Source organism: Aythya ferina (genome assembly GCF_964211825.1).
Source record: "Aythya ferina genome assembly, chromosome: 2".
Classification (NCBI taxonomy): domain Eukaryota; kingdom Metazoa; phylum Chordata; class Aves; order Anseriformes; family Anatidae; genus Aythya; species Aythya ferina.
The window spans coordinates 33,211,764-33,235,624 of record NC_140297.1 but is presented as its reverse complement, the minus strand read 5'-3'; the positions used below and the strand labels follow the sequence as shown (position 1 = coordinate 33,235,624).

Genomic DNA, 23,861 nt, shown 5'->3' with positions numbered 1-23,861 from the left:
TCTCTGTGGGTGTTAGCATATGCTGATGTGCAATGGCCTCCATGCTTCCTGAGTGTGATGAAGTGGAAAATCGCCACAGATGAGGCTCTAACCTAAGGGATTTGCCTTGTCATTCACACAGAAGGGTCCCACTGGTGAGAAGGTTTTGGTTTTGGCCTCCTGCAATTCCTTTTCTTAATCCATCTCTTTCCTTGATCATATTATACCATATACGACTTGCAAGGTGTATAACAAAAAATAAAAGAGAAATATTTAGTCAAAGCTATTTTTCCATTATCCCATTACTCTTTCCTAATTAAATAATAATTTAAAAAAAATCTGGTTAATTATTAGAATTTACTTCTTGTATGTGAACTATTAAACTTACATCAAGAACCAAAGTATCACAACCTTAACCACAGAATCATAGAATGGCTTGGGTTGTAAGGGACCTTAAAGATCATCTAGTTCCAACCCCCCTGCCATAGGCAGGGATGTCACTGACTAGATCAGGTTGGCCAAGGCCCCACCCAACCTAGCCTTCAATATCTCCAGGGATGGGGCATCCACAACCTCTCTAGGCAACCTGTTCCAGTGCCTCACCACCCTCTGAGCAAAGAGTGAAGAATTTCCTCCTAATCTCTAATCTAAATCTCCCATTTTTTAGTGTAAAACCATTCCCCATTGTCCTGTCATTAAACTGCCTCAAAACTTTTGTCATCCCAGAAACCAGAGCCGAAGGTATAAACTGAGCATCATCACCTTGCCCTGCTAATACTTCTCTTTCTCAGGAATTTCAGATGTTTCCTGGACTGGGAAAACAGAGAATTTCTCACTAAAACATTGTTTGAGAACATTTTTTTCTATAAGCCGCTTGATTTATGGCAACTTAAAAATGTTTTCAACTATCTGTTGAAGCATTAAAAACCACTGAGTTGTGTGGATTTGTGCTAAGGAAGGAGGAAGAGTGTTTTTTTTTGTTGTTGTTTTTGTTTTTTTTTTAGTACTATCAAGTCATTTTTTCCAATTAGGAAAAGTGTTAAGATCATGTAATCAAACCAAACATGATAGAAAACATGGGCGACATTTCCCCATTCTCCTCCAGCCCCAATTCGTACCATGAGCAAGTACCTCAGAGAGTCAAACTTCTCCTGCTAAGCCCACACAGGGTTCTACCAGCAGGTCCAGGCCCCATTCATTTCCCATGGGAGAAGAGGGGTGGCAGGGCTGTCCCACCTGGGACATCCCCACTGGTGAGGTGCAGATGGTAGGCAGGTGTAGAGCAGCCATCCTCTGAAATGAATGTTTGTGCTGTGAGTGCTTGGAGAGGCACAGCAGGGATGGGCAGCAGCTGTGGCTTCCTGTCATTGACCTCCCTTTCCTCTCCTACAGATCTCACCACAGGCTCCATACATTTTCCACCTTTCTTTCTGGGCAGCAACCATGAATTTATGTGGGGTGGCCATGTCCCAGCTGGATGAGAAGAGCTCTCCAAGGTGCACATGCTCTTCTTGCTGCTGGTTTATTAATTTGCTGCTCCTCAACCTCCCTTCCCCAACAGGAGTCACCCACTGAGGTTGTATCTCCAGCCCATTAGCACTAGGACTGGGTGATTGGCTTTGAATATACAGTTTATTTAGTAAAAAGGCCAGTGGAGGTTAAAACTGCTTGCTTCTAAATATGAAAAATAGCTTTGGCCACGAAATTGCTGAGAAGGTTGAAGCTCTTCATCTCAGTGCTTCTAAACCAAATAATTTTTACTTTAAGAAATTATTTCTAATGAAGAATTTTTATAAACAGCATATCTGCTTTCAGTTCATTATACTTTCAATTTTTGCTTCAACAAGCTCTTTGAAGTTGTTGGCTTAGCTAAAATATTTTTTTTAGCAGATGCATTTTCATTCTGGTTTCCCCAAAACAATCTGGGCAAGAACATCTTTGTAATGGTATTGCAATTACAATTTGCTAGGGCAAAACTTGCCATGACAGAATTAGCAGTGTCAGGTAAGGCCCTTATGCTTTAAAACCTGTGACTGTGTGAGCAGATTGTTTTTCTCAGCTGTTGTTGGATGGAGGAAATTCCCTGTCTTGTGATCTGAGCATAATGAGGCTTCTTTAAAAAATGACCTTTTGAAATCTCTCCTACTAATCAGCCAGAGAGCAACAATACCCAACAGAAATCCTCTTTCTTTGTTAGTTTCCTGAAGCATCATTACTCATCACTTCTGGAGTTTGCTTACTCTTTTTGTTTGTAAGACTCTTTGTTTGCGATACTTTATTATTATTGTGTTCCATGTGATGAAAGTATTCAGTGAGGATTGAAGCTGAACCATGCTAGTCATGTTATAAATGACTTTGGGGAAATATATCCCCCTCTGCTGACGGATTTGCCATTTAATCTGAAGCAAGATAGGACAAGTGAATGTGATGAGCTGAAAGAGGGAAGGCCACATGAGAGCTGCATGGCTAACGTCCTTGTGGCACATCACTTACCCCTTGAGCCTCCTGAAATATTTCCAGAAAGCACATACATCTGACTGTCATTTAATTCAGCCTTTACTTGTTGCCAAGTTGTTTTTTTTTTTTTTTTTTTTTTTTTTTTTTTTTTTTTTAAGGTTAATATAGTGCAGAGACCTGAAAAAAAAAATTTTGGAGATGTTTTTGCTTGTACATATCCATCTAACTATGAACTTAAAGTGTTTAGTTTTTTTTCCCCTTATTTATTTATTTTTTTCTGGATTGATCTCATTTGGGCACAGGATTCTCCCTGGTGCTTCAGAAAATAGCTGGCATGTTTTAGAGGCAGTTGTCTAAATAATAAATATGGTAAAAATTACAGTAAAGCCCCTTCTGACTTTGATGTGTCATCAAACTGGGGTTACATGGAGCATCTGCCTCTATACTAAAAGTTTCTAGACATCTAGTCGATATGGTCATTTTTATTTTTCCTTCTGGTAAATGAAATGCAGCAAGTTTGTGTTCAACTTCTTGACATACTGCTGTTTGAAGGGGAGCCTTATGGTGAGTAATGCAGTCTCACTAAGTGGGCTCTTGTTAGTCTTAGTGAAAGACTGAAATACCAGGGTAGCCTAAGTTCCTTTTCCATGGCAGTGGTTGCAACTGAGACATTGACTAATATGTGGGGCAATCTAAGAAGAAATGAAGGGAGGTAAAGGAAATTCCAGTAGATTTTGGAGAGGGAAGAAGAAAAAAAAAAAAAAACCTACTATTTAGAAAAAAAGATATGTAGCTTTTAAAAATGATTTACAAATTACCCAATCAAATAACACAACTCAGGATACATAGCATTCAACAATATTTATCAAGGCCTGATTTCTTTTGCTTGTGCTTCTTTAATTATTAAAAATAAAAAGAGAGAAAGATTAAATATGACTTGTGTTAGCACAAGTTTATTATAAACACATGTGAATGCTTATATGAATGTGCCAGTCCTGATGGCATTATGATTGAGTGTGCTTAAAGAGGAAAAGAGGATAAAATACATTTTTTAGATGTACTATACTCCCCAGGAAGATGAAAACAAGCTGAAGAAGTTATGGCAAATGCTGAACTGGAACAAAATGTGTTTTAAATGACACCCACGTAGTACAGCTCTTTAACGATTCTTGGCAATAACTAGACAATTATGACTAGGGTGGTATGAACCGTGCTCCTGTTGCCCTGAGATACTTTTTAAGGGTGCTCAGTCTGGCAGTGTTCTGGTGTACGGCATGCGGTGGCACTTGTAGGCTTCTATTGCGGTTCCCCAAAGGTGCTGGTTCAGAGCAGTGGTAGTCACTGCTGGCAGTGTTTTTCTGAGAATGAGGATAGCTGGAAGCAGAATGTAAATATGAAACCTTCACAGGAAAGCTATACTCTCTGGAAGAAAGCAAGCCTCTGGCAAAGCGGAGAGATGAAGAGAGGTTTAATTTTGTTCTGAAAAGTTCTGTCAGAGAAGTTGGTGTGGGTTCTGTAGCTTTTCATAATACCGTTCCTCATGAAAGCCAGAGGACAGCTTCTGGGGTCCTGACAGATTTGCTACTGACTGATTTGCTACTAAAGCGAGCAGTCTGGGTTTTTCAAGTGCATGGATTTTAATTGCTTTCCCAGGAGGTATGGCTAAAAGGCCCAGACATAAAAACTAACAGAGGTTTATCTACTGAAAAGTGGAATAAATCTGCATGTGTAGCTAACATCATGTGGGCAAGAGCAGTATGTGAGTCAGGAGTGATGGCTTATGTGTCTGACTAAGCTGAACAGAGAAATTGCATCATCAAAGCTTGATGACTGTCAAAAAAAAAAAAAAAAAAAAAAAAAGGAAAAAGAACCAAAACACTGAAAGCAAATTGGATTTTTTTTTTTTTTGATTGATCATCTAGTTTGAGTTCATTTCAAACTTCTTGCCATGAAGCAATCTCTAGTGCATTTAAATATATATGAATATATATTGGTTAAATATTAATCTATATATCCATTTAAGTATGCTCATATATTAAGTATGCTCATGTAGTGTAATATGTATACTTTCCTCTAGTCCTTATAGGATGTAAATTAGAAAAAGCCCACCCATAACTCCCTTTATTTTAAAGAAACAATGATAAATGATCAATACAAATATTATTGAACTATGACGGACAAAGGCAAATTTATCAGGATCAATACACATTAACACAGTGCAACTAAATGTAGGATTGTGAAATAATTATGTCAAGGTACTAAGATCTAACAGGAAAAAAAAAAAAAAGAAAGCAAACATAACTTCCAGAAGGATTGGCATATATTCATGGAAAATGTTGTTCCAGGTCTCAAAGTATGTGTGAAATGTAAGAAACTGAAGAAAACAATCATGTGGGTATTTATTGGGAGCCCTGTTTATTCCAACTAAAACTACTTTACTAAGTATTAAAAAGTAAATCATGTTGCAGATACCTCTTCATATTGCTCTAGAATCATAAAGGTGACCCATTAAAATTTCATTTTCATATTCTGTGTTGCTTATATACACTTCATTCACTGTAAATAAAACACATGTACCGAGTTTATAAGTGAGTCCATTAGTGCTGTATAAAGTGATAGCTGTTTTGTTGAGTTTCCTCTGAAGCAACACATACACTAGATTGCCAGGTGTATGTTCATATGAATAGCAGATGTGAGAATGAGAACTCCACTTACTATTTTTAATGTGGTTTCATAAAAAATAGGCAAAGGATTGGCAGAGAGATCATATTTTGATCCCTGAAAATGTTAACTCCTTGTTTAAAATTCCCCTCCTGCTATTTTGGGGGAGAAATCCTAATTCTGCTAATTCATTCATTATTTTAAGCCATTTTGGATGCTTCTGCAATGTGTGAATTTACTTTCCATTTTACATACTCTGGATAAATAACTCCTGTTTTCTGAACATTTGTCTTTCACTTCGAACTTCATGCACTGCTGATATCCAGATGGAGAAACTTCACTCTCATATGCTGCAGAGGCCTTTCCTCTTCCTCAAAGCTTTCCTTGTCTGCAAGAGCTGCCTTTGTGATCAGGGACTCCAAATGTTATTTGCAGGACTGATAAGCTAATGTAGCAACCTTTTAAAGAAAGATCAAACATTCAGGGTGGCACTCCTTTCACCTCATGTAAATGCACAACCTGAATGAAAATGGAGAGCCTCCATTTACATTTATGGTAAAGAAGCAGGCACTTCTCTGTTGTGGCTCACGGTGTTCTAAGCAAGACACATCGGGAGAGATGAGTCAGATCCTAGAGGTGCTTTAAAAGCCATCTAATGTATTGCTTCATCCCTACCTATCTGAAGTGGAAGTGTCCCATTACAGTGCCTTTCCCCCCTTTTTTGTAGAATACCATGCGCTTCTGCAGGAGCGCTGCCTGTTCTGGATCAAATACTAACAAGTCTGGGTGAATCTCAACAATTATTTGCACAAAGATAACCACATTCAGATTATTATCATTATTATTATTATTAGGATCTGAAGGACTGCAACAAAGGGAACTATTCTCGTGGTGACTAACAGTAGGTGTTTTTGCTTTTGGAATATATATGAAAAGGATGACATGGAAAAAAGGATGATGTCACAGATGCCATTCAAATTGTTAAAAAAAAAAAAAAAAGTATTACTCCTATGGAAACAGCAGAACAAATATATAATAATCAATTCAAACATCCATAAAAACTTTGTTTTTGAGTTGACATGATTTTATGATCTCTTTCTGTGAAAGCATTCAGTAAAATAAAGATTGGCATCTTCATAAGAATTACAGGAAGGCTTAGTGAGTTTTCTTTGGAGCATGAGATACTGATGTCGTTGGATGGGCTAGGGATAACTACAGCGGATGTGTGAGCCTCCCTAAGGGCACAGCAAATTATTATTTCCAGACGGAGAGACATGCTTCATAAAATAGTTTCTGGACATAACTGCTGATGAACCAGGTAGGCAATAAAAGCTCAAATGAGAAGATGATTGCTGGGATCTCAGGTAGATAAGAGCTGGTTGAAGTCTATATTTGACAAAGCACAGCACAGTGGCAGATGGAAGCAATCCAGTGGAAATGATTCACTTACTGAGAGCCATGGCCAGTTCTGCTGAGGAATTTTCTTGAATTTAGAATGTAATCCTTTTGCATCTCTATTGCTTTTGGCACATCCCCTCTCATCTCTATCTGTCCTTTTACCTTGCATCACATAGTACAGCATCTGCTCTGCGTGCTCGTGCAGGTGCTTGAGGAGGAAAAGCAGCTCAGGCAGCTGGAAGAGAACATCCAGGGAGAGCTGTAACTCTGGAAAATGTCAAAGTGATGGGCAATCTGTGATAAGGATTATAGGGCAGCTGGAAGTTGATAAAGAATAGCAGAGCATCTGGATTCTTCTACCTTTGCATGGAAAACTAGGAGTCCTTCGCAAGTACCTAAGGATCAGTGCTTAACAAATTAGTCCCTTGAGAATATTTTACTTTAAGATACTACATATATGTTCTTGATAGCTTCATTGCCTAGCTATTATATTTCTTCCTAACAGTTTAGAAATACCTCAGTATATCAGACTTTAGATACACAACAATAATTTTTTAACAGAAGTTTGTCCTACACATAGCACTATTGATGTACAGAAAGAGGTCAAGTAATGTACATAAAAGCTTGGAAAAAGAAAACCTTGATTTCCTTCTTCAGCAAGGTACAACCATGGCTCCAAATACTGTATGAACTTTCCTGATTTTGGTTGTTTCTTTGTAGAAAGATGAGTTATCTCTCAAAACCACCCATGGTTGCAGGCAGTAGGTGAGTTCTGCTTTGAGACGGAGCTCCAGCATTGATTGCTGTGAAATGCTCACTCATGGAAGAGAAGGCCTCGTCCAGAAAAGTATTTTAATCCTCAAACAGAAAGCCAAACTCTTGTGCTAGATGTCGAAAGAAGTTCACTGAAGGTAATGGTGCTGGGTTATCAGCTGTCCTACTGATATCTATGTGTTAGGATCTGATAGATCAAAATCTGGCTTTTTATTACCAGTGCTACAAGTGTTGCTGTTTTCCTAGAGCAGGCGCAATCCAGTAAAGCACTTTCACTTCAAACCCTCCAGCAATGTCAGGTGAACGGACCTTAACGATCCTGAATAGTTTCTTAACGTTTCCCCTATTAATTAGGTGAAATCACCTACCATTACCATCTAAATAGGCCTGTTTCTAAGTGGGACAGGAATTTTCCTAGTACTTGGCAGAACAAGGGCCCTGAGAGCTCTCCCCTAGCCTCGTTTGTACTTACAAACTCAACAATAAAAAGTCACCGGTACAATGTTGATTACAGCCAAAAAAAGGACGAGTTAGTTATTGCCTGCCACGGATTAATGGAAGTTTTCAAACTTCCTTAATTTTAATTAAACTCATAAATTTAATATCATTTTTTAAAAAATGGTTAATATAGTATTTCAGCTGACCCTAAGTAAACTGTGATTGTTCTTTTCTCCCACTTAAAATAAATAAATAAATAAATAAATAAATAAATAAAAATTCTAAAAGGAAAGGATTGAGAATAACAATTTTCACAAAAACATTTATCTTTGCTATACAATCATCATTATCAATAACTTCTTTATGAGGCTGTGCACTTCTTTTAGGTTTTAAGTGAATATAAATTTTACAGGCTACAGAGGAAAGTAGACTTTTGGGGAAAAAATAATAATAATAAAAAAAAAAACACGAGATGGTAAATTTTGCATTCCTTTACTGTTTTGCAAACATTTTACTTCAATCACTGACAGGTATTTCAAACCGAAATAGTACATCCAGGAATGGGAAACATCCACACCCACTAGGACTGTGAGCTCCATAGCTCACATGAGGACAATTAACTCTTTGAGCCATAATGATAATCAGTTCCCATGCCCTCTAGTTCACATTTTTGTCAACTATTTATCTCATCTCTAGGCTAGGTCATCAGTTTGTGTTAGTAACTAACTTATTAAACTAGATTGTCAATTTAAGAGGCTGTCAATTCTTTCTCCAAAACACCTTAAGAATGCTTTCTGAAGTCTTGACTCTTCTTCAGCACATGGTGCTTCATCAGTTCATGAACAGGCTTAGACTAGGGCTGGCATAGAGCAAGTACATGAACTAAGTGCTGCTTGTCTAGTCAAGAACGAGGCCTCTGGTGTTCATTGGCAAGTATGGGCTGATGAGCTTCCTTCATCAATCATGGTCGCAGAAGCAGCTCACCTTATTTTGGACATGTTTGGAGAACTCCAGCCTCTTCTTGGGCAGGGATAAGGAAGCGTAACTCTAGCACATGGGGTAGATGGCAGCACAGGACAAAGAGTGCTGGGGCCAACAAATCCTCAGCTCTTAGGATCATAGTTCATAGGCTTTTCTTTACTGTCAGGGTTAATTCTTTTGATCTCTATACCAGCCTGCTGGTGCTGAAAAGGTGCTTTTAACATGCATTTGTCTCTGAATTTACATCTGCTTTTAATTGGAGCACAGCCAGTCTGCAAGCTGTATGGGCATATCCAGCTGGGGAAGGTGACGTGAATGGTCTGAAATAAACCATCAGAGCACTGAGTTTGCTGGTAATGCCTACAGGCTGAACAAATTAATCTATTTACAGATTAAGGGAGTCACTAAAGTCATCCAGCTCAGCCTGACAGTTGCAGGCATTCAGTACTCTGCTTTTCTGTTGTTTTAACTGATGGTTGGGATTTTGCTCAGTTTCCTTCTCCACCATCTTTCATGGGGGGTAGGACTTGATTCTGTCTAATGGTTTTCTCACATCCGCAGAGAATCTTTTAATGGGGACTACGACATTAGCAGCTACGACATTAGCAGTATCCTTCCATTGAGATAAATCTGTAAAACGCATTCTTATGTTAAATAACGTTTCACTTGTTAAGTAAATGAATGCAATTTGTGTCAGTCATGTTTTCTGTTTCCCTGTTTTAACTACATAAGAGCAGAGGACAGCCTGAGGCACATCTGTTAGACACTGCTCTTTCACTGCTCAGCTCCCACAGCCCCAAGCAGTGCACACCCACTCCTCTTGTCACGACATCAGCACCTGCTCCTTCTGGCCCCAGCCAAACTTCAAGTCCATCTTTCCACACGTGCTGCCAAGCATCTCACTTTGAGACCTTTATTTGTTTATCCCTAAAATACAGAGCTGGTACTGAGACTGTCCAGCTATTGCACCATGAGAATGTTCTATATAAACAGGGAAGAGGAACATGCCAAAAATGATGCAAGGGTAATCACTTTTCTTTCCATGGTAGGTAATGTTGACCTCTGTAAGAGCAAATAAGGGGAAACAAGTCCCAGTAGTCACAAAACTTATTTTTCTAGGCTGACTGTGGTGTAGCTGTTTCAGCACCTTCCAGGTCAAATAGTGCACATTTCCTCACTCCTCTTGCCCCTGTGTTACTAAATAATTCCAAGCTGGGCAGTAGGAAGCACCTTTTGGATTCTTCACTTACCTGCATGGATGTACGCATAGTATTTTCCACAAAGATGTTCCATTAACTGACCTCAGATGTTAGATGATTAGTTTTGTTACAGAGCCTTAGCTTATTATGTGCTATCTTTATTTATATAAAAAAATATTTTACTTGTTCTAAAAGTGTAATGAAAAAGTTTCTGCAATGTTGCAATTTATTACAGTAATAATGCAAAAGAACCAACACACAGATGCATGCAATCTAAAGGAAAAAATCAGTCTTTGCTTCAACATGAGGGTAGATTAATATTTTTGTATTTTTCCCTCAAAAAATTGTAAGTCAAAATCTGCTACCTATTTTAACTCCAGTGAAGAAATAAAACAAAGAAAAAGGGAATTATAGTCCATTGAATAATTCAGAATGTAATGAGGACAGCAGTCTTTGCCTACCACAAGTAAAAGGTCACACAACAGGGGTGCCTGAATAATTGATAACTTCTTTGTAACAGTCTCTGAAAATGACTGCTGTGCGAGGGAGAGTGACTATTTATTTTGGCAAAGCTGAGAACAGCATTTGTTTTCTTGTGTGTATTCTTTTCCCGTCATGAACCTCAATGCTGGAAAACAATTGAGATAAGCAGAGATGATCATTACTGTAAGTCTGCTCAGCTGTAGCAGACAAGAGTTATCTGGAAGCGATAAAGAACTGCAGGTTGCTCCAGGCCATAAATCCTAAAACAAAGCCACAAGCAAAAGCCTTGGAAAATTAAAATGCTGTAATTGGGTTTAGCCAACCAAAAAACAGCTTCCAAGTCACACTCTTGGGCTACACAGTAGGTATTCCACAGCTGCTGAAGGAGGTAGTGCAGCATCATGAAGGAGCAGGTGAATAATCTATTACTACAGAAAATTTGTGTAAACTTAAATTTTTCAACACTTTAAACAAGCTTCAAAATTATTAAAAAAAAAAAAAAAAAAAAAAAAAGAAAGAAAGAAAAGAAACAAGAACAGATTTTTTTAAAGCTATTTACATTGCTGATGTGAGTCTACTCCAAAGGAGCCAACCTAACTTTTTTTTTTTTTCCCCAGAAGACTTCTGAAGTGACCCTGATGGCTGCCAAGAATCATTAAATTTAGGTCCTCAGTTGAAAAATACTAAGCAAAACAATAGTATATTTTATGTCAATTTATCTCTATATGGAAGTTTTGCTATTTTGCTACTGTTACAATTAATGTCTGAAATAAAATACTGAATCCCCAAGAAACGTGTGAAATTGTATAAGAAATGTGTTTAAAAAAAAAAAAAAGACAAAAACAAAAAACACTCCCTTCTCTCTCAATTTAATAGAAATTATTTTATTTTGAATCTCATCTGTGAAAATCAACAGTTATTAGATAATCAAGAAGACTTTATGGCTGCATCTGGTTGGTGAAAAAAGCCCAGGGACAAGCATAAATACCAACCCCTCTGCTTAACCATGACACTTGGTCACTGTCACACTCCTGTACCAATGTGCAAGAGTCTGTGCCAACTTTATGGGTCAGGGTTTGAGGGGCCAGAAAGACCTGGGTACCCCACCAGAACCAGTAGAATGGATGAGACCAGTCCAGATATGGTCTCATGTTGCTCTCTCCTGATTGAATGATCCCTACAAATGTAGATGCAGATTCAGACCTTGGGATGCCCCCATGCACCTACCGCTTCTTGGCATACATTGCTCATTTCCCTGGGTATATGGGGAAAAGAATATTCTACCAGGTAGAATAACCAGTCCTTGTTCATCATGGCAGATACAGCTAGCATTACTCCTCTGTAAGCTTTTTTTTTTTTTTTCCAGGAAGATGTGAAAGTGTCCGAACAGCACTAATTAGAGACTTGTGCATTTACAAGGGCATAGTAGTGTCCTTCCTTTGCCAGTAACTGGCTGTGGGTGCCCTGCTCCACCACTCTGCCATTCTGGATCACTGCAATGATGTCTGCATTCTGTATGGTCGTCAGGCGGTGAGCAATTATGATGCAGGTTCGACCTTGCCGGGCATTATCCAGAGCTTTCTGAACAATCTGCACACAGATGTGAAAATGCTGTTAGTACCTGGAGAGCCTTACTTGTAGGAACCACATATGATTTCTTACTGTTATCACCTCAGTACATCTCCTGTAGATATATATGTAAAGTCAGTGCATATAAGACACCCTTGCTCAACAGGGTTTTGCTTTGAGGCCAGTCAGACTTGTCATTGAAAATTGGTTCTTGTGCATTTAGGTTGGAACAGAACGTAAATTCAGTATTTACTATCAAATGCAGCTAACATGAAGACTATTGAGGAGTTATCTTTCTGGAGGTGCTTTCTAATGTTGCTGGTTATTATATATATATATATATATATAATTAACTTAAGAAAAGGAAACTTTCTTAATAGATATGCACAGATTCCTGCCGCCTTTTAATTCAAAGCTTGCAAATGGAAAAGCTACTGATATACACCTGCCTGGTTGTTTCATAGCTGAGCACCTGCAATACTTCATGTTGATTTCTCTTAAAATTTTGTTCTACAGAAAGTAACTAACCATGTATATAGACATAAGTAGTTCATGTAACATTCACTACTCACCTTTTCACTTTCTGTGTCAAGTGCAGAAGTAGCTTCGTCCAGAAGTAGAATAGCAGGATTACGAACCAGAGCACGGGCAATTGCTATTCTTTGTTTTTGACCTCCAGAAAGTTGTGTTCCTTTCTCACCCACCCGGGTATTATATTTCTGGATATTAAAAATGAAGAGAGGTGAAAAATAAATAATAATCATGAGAATACTCTTAGAGAAAGGAGAGAAAGATTAGAAATAATGATTTTACGTGTAGCTATAAAAATAATCAGGTATTTCCATGATGAAAGTAAAGAAAAGTACAAATGGTTTTAATAAAGCTAAGGTTTTATAAGCACCTCAAGTATAAACAGTTTTATATAAGCCACATGTTTATACCTGGCCTGAAAATTTACTTCTCCAAAGACTGGAGTACTGCCAGTAATAGTGGTAAGGCGTCCAGACATTTGGCCATGAGTGTATGACCATAAGAGTAACAATGTATTTAATGTTTTGTGACATATACATCATGGACTTGATCCTTGTTACTTGTGAATAACAATACAAGATCCCAAACATCATTAGTAGTAAGAAAAATACAGTATTTTTCAGCATCATTACATCATTTTCAGTTACGCAGAACTACAGCAAAAACAAACCATCAAAGCATTTTTTCTTGCTAGAAGCAAATTCTTGGCAGGCATGAAGGTTAAATGCCATGTCATTCACTTTTGATTTATCAGCATGTGTTATTTTAAGAATCACTCCCTATGCATGCACATCCAATTAGAAATAAAGCATTTAGTTTTACTGAAATACTCTAAGATGATTTTTTTCTAAAATAATGTGAGAAGTTTCAGCTGTAAAAGGAAAAAAATATTAAAAATTGAGGACATGAGGAAATATTTTTATGCAGTGTCCTCATTTTTTCCACTCATTCTCCTTTATCTACTGCTATATTGATTGGAATATTGACTTTTGTTTTCAACAATTTAACAGGGATTTTAAACTTATCACACATGCTGAAATTTTTAAGCATCAATTCTGTATTTTCTCATTTTCAAGTGTGCACTTTAATTCTGATCTATATAAGCATATTGCCTAGATTTCTCTATGTCACTCTAGATATCTAATTGTGCTGTGAAGAGAAGACCACTATCTCTTACCTCTGGCAATTTTTCAATGAAGGCATGAATATTTGCTGCTTTAGCTGCTGCTTCAATTTCCTCCTGACTAACAACCCTACTGTTGTCTCCATATTGAATATTTTCTGCGATGCTGCAGTCAAACAAAATAGGCTCCTGTGACACCAGACCCAGTTTGGACCTCAGCCATTGTAAATGCAAAGATTTAGTATCAAATCCATCTGCTAACTAGAAAGAGCAAGAGAAAAATGATGCCAAGTTCACTACAGAGCTCATCTAGAGATACACGGTGTAAATAGGAAGCATGAATTGTAACAGGAAACCTGTTGTGTGTTAGATTTCCAGCTGAAATCAAGTACATTTTTCATGCAAAGTGGAATTGAACCAGCAGTATAGATAAATATTTCCTTTCATTAGTTTTTAATTTTGTGTGTGTTTTCACTTCTACTTCCTAGCAAACAGAAGCATGGAGAACACATCGCACAGGCTGTTCCTGCAATCCATCCAGCCCTGCCGAAGCCAAACAGTATTTGGAAACTTTACACATAAAAAACATCCCTAAGATGCTGCATGCAACAACTTTAGCCCAATTTTAAAACCCCCAAGAAAGTTTTCTTGGACCTTCTATACATATTATTAGCAACACATCGCAAAACCCATTGCACCCCTCTGATGGTAGGATCCTGTGAGATTACATTTGTATTGTCCGGAGTGCATTGCTATGGCTCTAATGTGTGAATTTGTATTATGAGAGAACTCATACACCACCAAGCAAGTGATATGAGTGTTATGCACTAGTGTGACCACATTGTGAGCAGCTCTGGGGAGACAATGCAGTCTGAAACTACCTTTTTCAGTGGTATCTGTGCCCAGAGTGCCTGTGTGCCAACACAGGTGCCAGCGCTGGCCTGGTAATGCGTGGAGGCAGGCAGTGACAGGGGTCTTGAGGTTGATTACAGCTGCAACCTCAGTAGCCCATACCTCTGAAAGAGGCAGCTCTCCAGAGATATTGCCAGGATTTTTTAAGGCCTCTGAAACTCTGGAAGATAAGGAGTTCAGTAGATTCAACAATTATTAATAGCCACACAAATCTATTTTTACCACTTGTCCTTCTGCAGGGTCATAAAATCTCTCCAAGAGCTGAATGGATGTGCTTTTGCCACAGCCACTGCTTCCTACTAATGCCAGAGTCTGTCCTTTGTTAACCTTCACGGTGAGTCCTTGCAAAACTTGAACTTCTGGCCTTGTTGGATATACAAAATTGATGTTTCTGAATTCAATGTTGCCTTCAAAATTACTCTGGAAAAAAAAAAAAAAAAACAGAGATCACATGATTGTATTAGCATTTAGTAGCTTCAACTAAAATAACCAAGTGTTAAATGAGAGCTGAGTTTGGGATGGAGTTTTTGAAATCACTTTTGATGCTCTTTGCTATTACATATTGGACTGCATTCAGTATTGTTATTTATGGTACAACCTCCAGATGCAAATTGCTAGATCCTTTGGATTTTTCTGCATCTCACTCCTGTATTTGTTTTTCATTTCAATTTTCAAGGATTATCTTTATTTCACAGAAATAATGTTAATATTTTTCATTTGTGATGCACTTAGTTGAGGCAATTCTACAGCATTTGCTTTCCTGACCTCATGTTGTGGGTAGCATGATTTGAATGAATAAACCACAAGTTCATGATCAGATATTAAGGTAACAGAGCAAAACTCTTTAGCAGATAATTTACAAGTATGTAGGGCAAGATGTGTTTTAAAAAGTAACTGCAGTTATTAATTAGCTAGACAGACAGATTTCTAAGCACAAGTGGAAGAAAGGAGGCATGCATTAAGACTTTGCCTATTATTTGGGGGCAGGAGCCAGTCCCACGTACATGTAAACAGCAGCACTAGCACAGCAGCTGAAGATCTAATTTAAGGGCCTCAAATCTTTCCTTTGCTGAAGTCACAAGTCTTGCTCATATTTGAGTCTTGTCTATAACAGAAATACTTAGTTTCAAGTTTAATTTTACCAGGGACTTTCTACTAAATCTTTTGAAGTCTGTGCCTGAGGGCTCTGTTTCAAGAATATAAATAAGCATGATCCTAACTATAAAGGTTGAAAACCCTGTGTAAGAGCTTAATGTTAATGAAACCAGATTACAGTTGCCTGAGTAGTGGCTACCACATAACACCTACAAGGGGGTTCATTTTGAACTGGATGTGCAAACATAATCCTTCCAGATCATGTCAAGTTTCTGCATGAAATGCTCCCAGTTTAAGTGCCAAGATCAGTTTCCTTAACGACTATGTTGGTTTAAAAGTGAGATATTTTAAGCCTCTGGAGTAAAATAGATTATTCATTAGGTTAGTTCTGAATCCTCAAGAGCACATTTTTGCTTGTGAGAGTTTCCACAGTTGTATGAAGACGGATTTTGGCAATACTCTTCTGTCTCTGAAAGAACTACTCCTACTTGTCTACAAAAACAGCAGTAAAGTGCATTTGGATTTTATTTCTCCCATAAACCCTTACAAAGACAATGCAACTGTGAGTGGAACTGACATTGTCAGTGTTTTCCTGAAACCCCTTAAAATGTGGGCCAGATGAATAAAAAATCATTTTGAGCTCATTCAGAGCAAAGCTTTGAAGGCTATACACTTCTGACCAAAAAAACGGGAATAATATGGTCCATTAAAATAAGAAACGCAAAATAACAAGGCAGTACCATTATTTTATAGTGTCTGTCTTTAGTGACACCCTACAAATATGAAACTCTGTACATACAGTTGTAGACAATAAAGCATTACTAAGTAGTTATATAAAGGTTTTTCTGAAAAACCTTACCAATCTTTCACCTTCTTTGCTGTAACTGTCAATTTGAGGTTTTCTGTCCAAAAGATGAAAGATTCTTTGAGCTGAAATTCTAGCTTTACCATAATCTGGTGCCAGGGAAGCAGATTGACCAACATTCATAGCTGCAAATATGACAGAAGAGAAGACTCTAAAAACAAAAGACAAAGCATCATTATTTTTTTTTCTTCACATGTAAAACAAGCCCTCAAAATAAAGTTTTCATCATCTTTAGATTACGACATTTGTAGAGCACTTTCTCCTCCCTCCTCCACCTCCACCCCAAATGTCAGAGTATTAGAAAAAAATATTTGTTGCTATTTTATAGGTAAGTAGTTTAGGTTAGTGTCATGTCATTTGCCTGTGTAAAACCCTCTGCCTGGAAGGAATGTCAAACTGCAAAGACCCCTTCAGAGACTGTGCACTGAGCACAGTCACATGCTTGCTGCTTCACTGCCCAAATACACACCTTTCCCCAAAACAGCCCTTCTGCTCAAACTGCACTCCCAACCAGACTGCAGATTCCTGAGTCTCCACACCCCATTACCTCTGTAATTAGATTAAATTTAGCATGCATTTAAATCACTATCCCATGTATCCATCTTTACCTTCACAAACTATACTCACATAAACACACTTTCAAAGTTGCTCAAACAATGGGCAATGAGCCATGCCCCAAATCTGAAGACTGCTGCATTAACAAAGTAGTTTGCAGACTGAGCTACTCCATAGGTAAATCCATAGAAAGGGGCTTTTGTTAGAGAATCTCTGATAAAGGAAGAAGACTTTCTGTAAATAACTCATAAAATAGAAACAGCAGACACTGGCTTGGGGATGGCCAACTTTCTGGGTTAAGGTTTCCAAGGAACACAGCTCTTTCCCTGAAAACACAACTGATAACCCAGAATGTGCACACACTCACAAACCACCCCTGCCTGACCCTAAAAACACCATGCCTCGTGATATGGAGCTGCCCTTAGGACGGAAAATTAGAGCAATGAGATCCTTCATCCTCAGTTATGCTATTCTGAATCTCTCCCTTTGCTTTTCTACAGCAGGGCAGGTCACTGGAGCAGATAAACATATTTTAATAACTACCACATATGACCCAGCGTATTAAGAAAACAGGCAGGCTTCAGCCCAGCTTTAAGAGCTGCCTGCGGCCTTCCGACAGGTCTTCCCATCCAAGCAGAGACATCTCATCTCAATTCGAAGCAGGGACATATTGTTGGGTTTCCCCTCAGGGATTTAGACTAAGCCTCTCTTTCTCAATCTGTCCTTCTGGAGAAGTTTCATTTTGTGTAGCTAATTGAATGCACACTGAATCAGAGTCAGGAGGACTCTCTGCCCTTGTGGTTTAGGATGCTCTCTCTGAAGGAATGGAGATCTCCTTTCCAATCTGAGCAGTAAATCAGAGACTTTTGATAGTCTAGGCAAGCATCCTGCCTATATCCTGGATAATGCTAGTTTACCAGATACTAAATTTTAATACTGTTTTGTCTGAGGGTAGTTTTTTTTTTTTTCTTTTTTTTTTTTTTCCTTCCTCATTTTCCATCTTTTACATTTTCACCTTGAAGGAGGAAAGAAACAAATAAGATTTTAAGCTATTTCATTTAAATAAAATGGGGTTAGAAAAATCTGGCAGCCATGGTGGTTTGAATGCATTTCAGCAGAGACGAAGTCAGTGGCAGATAGTAGGTCAAACAAGGGAAATGTATGAAGTTTATTTTGAGGTTTCGATGTCACATGGGTGGAATCAAGCTGGTTTATGTTATAATGGGTGTGGCATGGGAGGTAACTGTCTGTTCCTGAGTTAACAAGTATTAATCCAACATGCTGAAATTGAGTGAAAAAGATATCCTATATCCTATGTATACACAAGCAAACAATATTCTGTAAAATATGAGGAAAATAAATTTTATAAAGTGTTTGCATAATGAAAATGCAATTCCTGCAAATGTGTGTTTAATTAATTTATTTATTTTTTAATCTCCTCTAAACTCTGCATTCAAGAAAGTATGTTAGACACCAAGAAAGCATGAAAGACACCAAGCAAACAAGTTTCAAGCATATGGAAAAAGGTTATTGATATCCTTTCTAATCTTGTGGGTATTGGACAGTTTGCAAGAAGTGTATTTACAATAAATCTGAAGACTAAACTGTTCAAAGAACAGAATTGAAGAAAAAAGATCCTACCTATACGGACCATTCAAACTTGTTACGTATTTTTCATAAAATGCTTCTTCCCTTGTCAGTGAAGCTACAGTTCTTATATTTTCAACTGATTCTGTTGATATCTAAATTGGGAGATAAAAAATAAGAGGTAATACCTTACACCTGAAATCTACAGCATCTCTCTTAAATGCTTGATATCTTCTCTAACATTTATTAGTTTAGATCAGAAAGCATGTACTTAAGAAACGAAATTGAGGTCTGTTATCTCCGGGAAGGAAAGCCCAGAATAATGAAGTTACCCCAAGGTCACAAGGCAAGGGGAGTCTGCAGCCAACAAAGTATTTGAATTTTGAACCTTTACATCAGGATGTAGGAAGTGTCAACAGTCCCTGCCCTATCCCATAAGTTGGGATCTAAATAAAATACTATTTAATAAAATAAGAATAAACTTCAGTCATCTAGACACAGTTTACTTTTTTGCATGGATTACTTCTGTCTCCTTGAAAAGCAGTATCAGGTAAATGAAGGCAGTACCCTAACTCTTGAGCACATTAAGAGTTTGTGTTTTGTGACAGAATGAAGAAGCAGTTGTGTCAGGGCTTGGTAGCTCAGCCCTGCAACACTTCTGGCTACAGCACAGGCACAAAACACAGCAGTACTGCTACAGCTGTCGCTGCCCAGAAATCTGCTACAGAGGCATTCAAATGCATTTTTATAATCCAATTTACAGATGTTTTGCGTTATCTATGTTTTGCTTTTCTTGGGGATATATAAACATTTCCTCCATCCCCCCACCCTGTCTTGGCCTCTCCCCCCTTCATTTATTTTGGATAATTGAGTCAGCTGTAATGTTGTCCTTAAAAGTGATCTCACACCAAAACCCTGTAGTTAAAATTGGAGAACTTACTCTTCCAGCCTCTTCCAAAGCTTTTTGATCTTTTGCTGCATGACCAGACACCGAGCTAACACTTGCAGCATTTGTAGCAATAACGAAAGGAATGCAGGCCAGGATAAGCAAAGTCAACTGCCAACCGTACACAAAAGCAATAATGATGGCAGTCAGAAGGGTAAAGACCGTCATAGTCATCAGTCCAAGTCGGCTTCCAGTTGCCTAAGAAAAATCCAGAAACCCCAAAATATCCATCATTAGGTTTTCTTTTTGTTAGTTATATCACCACTTGAAATCACTATTTACTTGAGGCCAACAGTTCAGCTGGAAAACTAAATCATGCATGGTCTTCTGCACTGACATTGTGCATGTACTTATGTAACTGTTCCTCGACATTCCTCTATCTCCCAGTGTTCAAGCCTTCAAGGGAGGTTAAAGATGTCTCAAAAGTTGTTCATAGAAGTTGTATAATATATATCTGAAACTTCCTTTGCTACCTGAGGCACACGAAACTGTGGTCACTGTTGTAAGAAGGCAGATTGGGTGCCCAGCAGTAGGCAAGAGGAGCTTAGTTCTAATGACAGTCATCCATTAACCCATCCCACTAGCAGCAGTGAAACTACACATCTCCAAGTCCTTGCATTGCTCCATCTAACATTTTTCTGGGAACCCAACCCCAATTTGGCCACCCTGCAAAAATGCTTAATCTCAGCAAGGCTAATGAGTGGAAAATATTAACTTGTACTGAAGAACTCCTACCTCCTCCCAGCCTGTATAACCTTTACATTGAGAGCTTTCAAAATGAGATATGATTAGTATCCAGCATCAGGGTGGCTGGATACTGCTCTGATGTGTAGTAAAAAAGGCCTGAAAACAGCCCCGTGGAAATAGCTTGTCTTCCAATATTTGGCTTGATGGAAAATACAAAAATCCTCGGGCAGGAAACAAAATTCCTCTCTTTTGCCAAAGACTTTCCTGCCCTAAAAAGACTTTTCTTGTTCAATACAATTTAAAATAGTAATAATTAAACCAATGCCAAGGTGAATTGCTGCCATATGTTCCAGGGGCTGCACATAAAGATGAATTTGGAAACTTCAGCCAGCACAGCATGAGGCATGGCACTTACTGACACTGCAGCGCTTCAGAGAACACAATAGACTTGGAGAGCAATTCATGCCCTTGGTTGGTTTTTATAGTTTGAGGGCCCAATGCATCCCCTTTTTCTATTTCTGCCCTGCATGATGATGTAGTTCAATGCCACTGAAGCAAACTGCAAATTTGAAAGATGCAAATGATGAAATTTTTCCAAAGACTTTTTTTCTCATTACCAACCCATAAGAAAGGAGGAGGACAGAGGACTGAAAGAAACAAACAATATCTACCGAGAATGAAAAATAAAGGGATTAAAGGGTTTTTGAGTTACACATTTGAAGGAAACAAAACCATCTTACAATGAAAAAGCCAACCCTTCCCTTGCAAGTCCTGCAATGTATTTTTTTTTTTCCCAAGGAATGCTAATGAGATGAGCAGTAGGTGGGACTGTGCACAATTTGCTATATTCTCCTGCCACCATCAAGTGGCCACCTCTCCAGTATCAGCACCTTGAATCATCTCCTTCCTTGGGTATTACCCTCTCTAGTATTCTTTATTAGTGCCATAACATTTCTTTCTGTTTGGGCTTCTTGTGTGTAAAGCACATTTTGTAGGGGATAGGAAGAATTCTCTTCATTAAGGCCAGTAAGAGTCTGCCTCATCTGCAGATGCAGCTTTCATGGTACCCTGATGATACACATCATAGAGTGCAAACACTTGGGGGTCCATTAACTGTGTATATCCCCAGCACATACACCGTTTCTATTTTGTATAGTGATGTATTCTACAATTATATGTTTAGCTTAAAGGCTTGTGGAGAGAGAAATGAAAGGTACATGAATATCTGCTGGATTTCCTATAGTTTTCAAATTATCAGTTGGAAGCCATGCTCAAAGTGTCAGCAACATGCTATTTAAATGCATCCGTCAGTCTGTAGAGGTAGATTTACTACCCTGTCTCCTGAAATAATTTACTACCCTGTCTCCTGAAATAAAAAATTTATTTCTCCTGAAATAAAAATAAATAAATAAATAAATAAACACACAAAATACAATCAACATACCCCTTTGACTTGGGAAGCATCTGTAGCAAGTCGAGTTAATAGAATGCCAACAGCATTTTTCTGATCATCGTACCATCCAATCTCCTGTAAGAAAAAAGTTATTAATTTTTGTTTTATGAAGTTACATGTTCTTATCACATTTCAGATTTATCAGGTTTACCAGTAAAATGGATAAATATTTCCAGATCAGATAGCATACAGGGAAATGGAAGTATAAGTCAAGTGACAGCTAACTGCATTATTCTTCCAAATAAAGTAAAGAAAAAGCTTAAAGAGCATGAATAATTACATGTTGCACGCAGAATAACAATAAAGTGTTATTAATGGTAATGTTTTTCTGAATGTGCCTATTTAGGCAAGTTTTATTATAATCTGCTTTTATCCAGTCTTCCTTTGGGCCTGAAGAGGTTAACCATTCTCTTTTTACAAGTTATCTATTGTTTTAACTATAGAGAATGAGTTGCTCATCTCTATTTTTTACATAAAAGGGCCTTACTCTCTCTATATATATCTCCAGAGACAACATGAGTTATTTTTTAACCACTTTTAATTTTCCCTCCCCTAGTTCCTTTCAGGTGTTTCTATGAACATCTGGGCTCTTGCCAGCTGTCCCCCAGTGGGTGCATGGTATTCTAAGTCATGCATTCTTAAAAGTCCTATGCAAGTAACACAAAGTCTCATGAACAGGAAATATTTAGTACAAGTAACTTCACTCTTCTGAATTAATTCTTGATGCAATAGGGCAATTTGAATTTTTGCATTAGAAAGTTACCAGTCTGTATTTATTATGGATTGAAGTACATATATTTAAATTGGAATAGCCAAACAGATAAGATTTAAGTAAGCAGAGATTAAGTTTTTGGTCATCCTGCAGGAATCTGGGTACACACAGACAGCTGCAAACCATGCGCATATTAGAGTGTCAGAAATGCTCATGTTTGCAGTGACGCTCCTTCAGAATTAGACTATTGAGCTAAGTTACATGTTACAGGAGATTTATGTTATATTAAGTTATATTTTTTTCTAAGCTAGTGGTAGAAGAGAAATGTTTTTGTTTTTCTTGTCTCCAGATCACACAGTTGAAACCCAACATGTACCTTGCAAGGTCTGCAAAAAACATCTGGCTCTCATGGCAACCTCACTGCATAATTCATACCTGCTGAAGTAATGCTCTGAAGGACAAAGAACGCAGTCTCATTGTTAGTATTTCCCCAGACTTCCCAAACATGAATCCCTGCAGGGGAAAAAGTCACATTTTCTCATTTGATGCTTCATCTCTGTTTATAAAACCACACAATAAAAGCAATTACATCTAAAAGTCTCCTACAACCCTCTGCACATACGTAAGTTTTGGGAAGTGTGCCATTCACATTCCTGGAACCTGAAACTCTCTTTTCCCACAGAAAGGGAGCAACGTGACAAAGAAGTCAGGAGCTTTGTTGTAATGCCTTATTCACGTGCCTCAACAGCTTTAGAGGATAAATTGGCCTATCTAGTTGTTGACCTCTATTCCAACCACTACCAGAGGCGTCCACTCACAGCAGTCATACCAATGCACTTTATGGGATGGACATCAATATGCAGTATTTCCTGCAAGCTGCAAAACAGTAGTAAGAGGACAGCAAATTATGGAATTTGTTTGATGGTATGGCCCTTTCAGAAAGCCATTTTATATTTCCTTTGGCAAGAGCCTACAGACTGTCAGTTAGAAATGTTGGTTTTTGACTTTTATGGTCTGACACTCAGCATTGGTTTCAGTCATGCTGAATTGACATTGCCTTCAGTGGACCCGTGCTTATTTAGACAGAAAACATGGCCATATATTTAAGTAAATACATCAATAAAAATCAGGCATCTCAGGAAGAATCCTGGCACTTGTGCATGTTTTTGTAAACTCTGATTGGTGCTTTGGCTTCTCAAACTGCACTGATACAAGTTATACCTGCAGCCTGCTGGCGAGTTAAGACCTTCCAACATTTCTGTGTAGTGACACTTACTTGAATTATGTAAGCAACTAAAGTAATCACTCCAAGTAAAAGAAACATTAGAGAAAGAACCAAAGTGTTTTTACTCCTCTTTTCTGCATCTGTTTCTTGAAAAGCCTGTGCGAGAAAAAAATAAATAAAATGGAGTACACAGACAGTGACTGCTATGTACATAAACTAACACATAAACCA

The 23,861-nt window shown here is 38.1% G+C and overlaps 1 protein-coding gene across 5 annotated transcripts in view; it reads right to left on the bottom strand.

Moving 5' to 3' along the window:
• Nucleotides 1–11,237: 11,237 nt before the first annotated feature.
• Nucleotides 11,238–23,861, bottom strand: part of ABCB5 (ATP binding cassette subfamily B member 5) — a 34,824-nt gene continuing 22,200 nt past the window's right edge. For 3 of the 5 annotated variants that reach the window (XM_084509353.1, XM_084509354.1, XM_084509357.1), the window contains 11 exons: nucleotides 23,682–23,786; nucleotides 22,841–22,918; nucleotides 21,685–21,768; nucleotides 19,548–19,751; nucleotides 18,662–18,762; nucleotides 17,093–17,233; nucleotides 16,460–16,616; nucleotides 14,728–14,925; nucleotides 13,648–13,854; nucleotides 12,512–12,658; nucleotides 11,238–11,960 (listed from right to left, as the gene is read on the bottom strand). In XM_084509353.1, coding sequence (XP_084365479.1) covers nucleotides 11,763–11,960; nucleotides 12,512–12,658; nucleotides 13,648–13,854; nucleotides 14,728–14,925; nucleotides 16,460–16,616; nucleotides 17,093–17,233; nucleotides 18,662–18,762; nucleotides 19,548–19,751; nucleotides 21,685–21,768; nucleotides 22,841–22,918; nucleotides 23,682–23,786 — 1,620 coding nt within the window. In that variant the 3' untranslated portion in view covers nucleotides 11,238–11,762. The remainder of the gene's footprint in view (nucleotides 11,961–12,511; nucleotides 12,659–13,647; nucleotides 13,855–14,727; nucleotides 14,926–16,459; nucleotides 16,617–17,092; nucleotides 17,234–18,661; nucleotides 18,763–19,547; nucleotides 19,752–21,684; nucleotides 21,769–22,840; nucleotides 22,919–23,681; nucleotides 23,787–23,861) is intronic. The other 2 variants (XM_084509356.1, XM_084509355.1) reach the window with 2 other exon arrangements.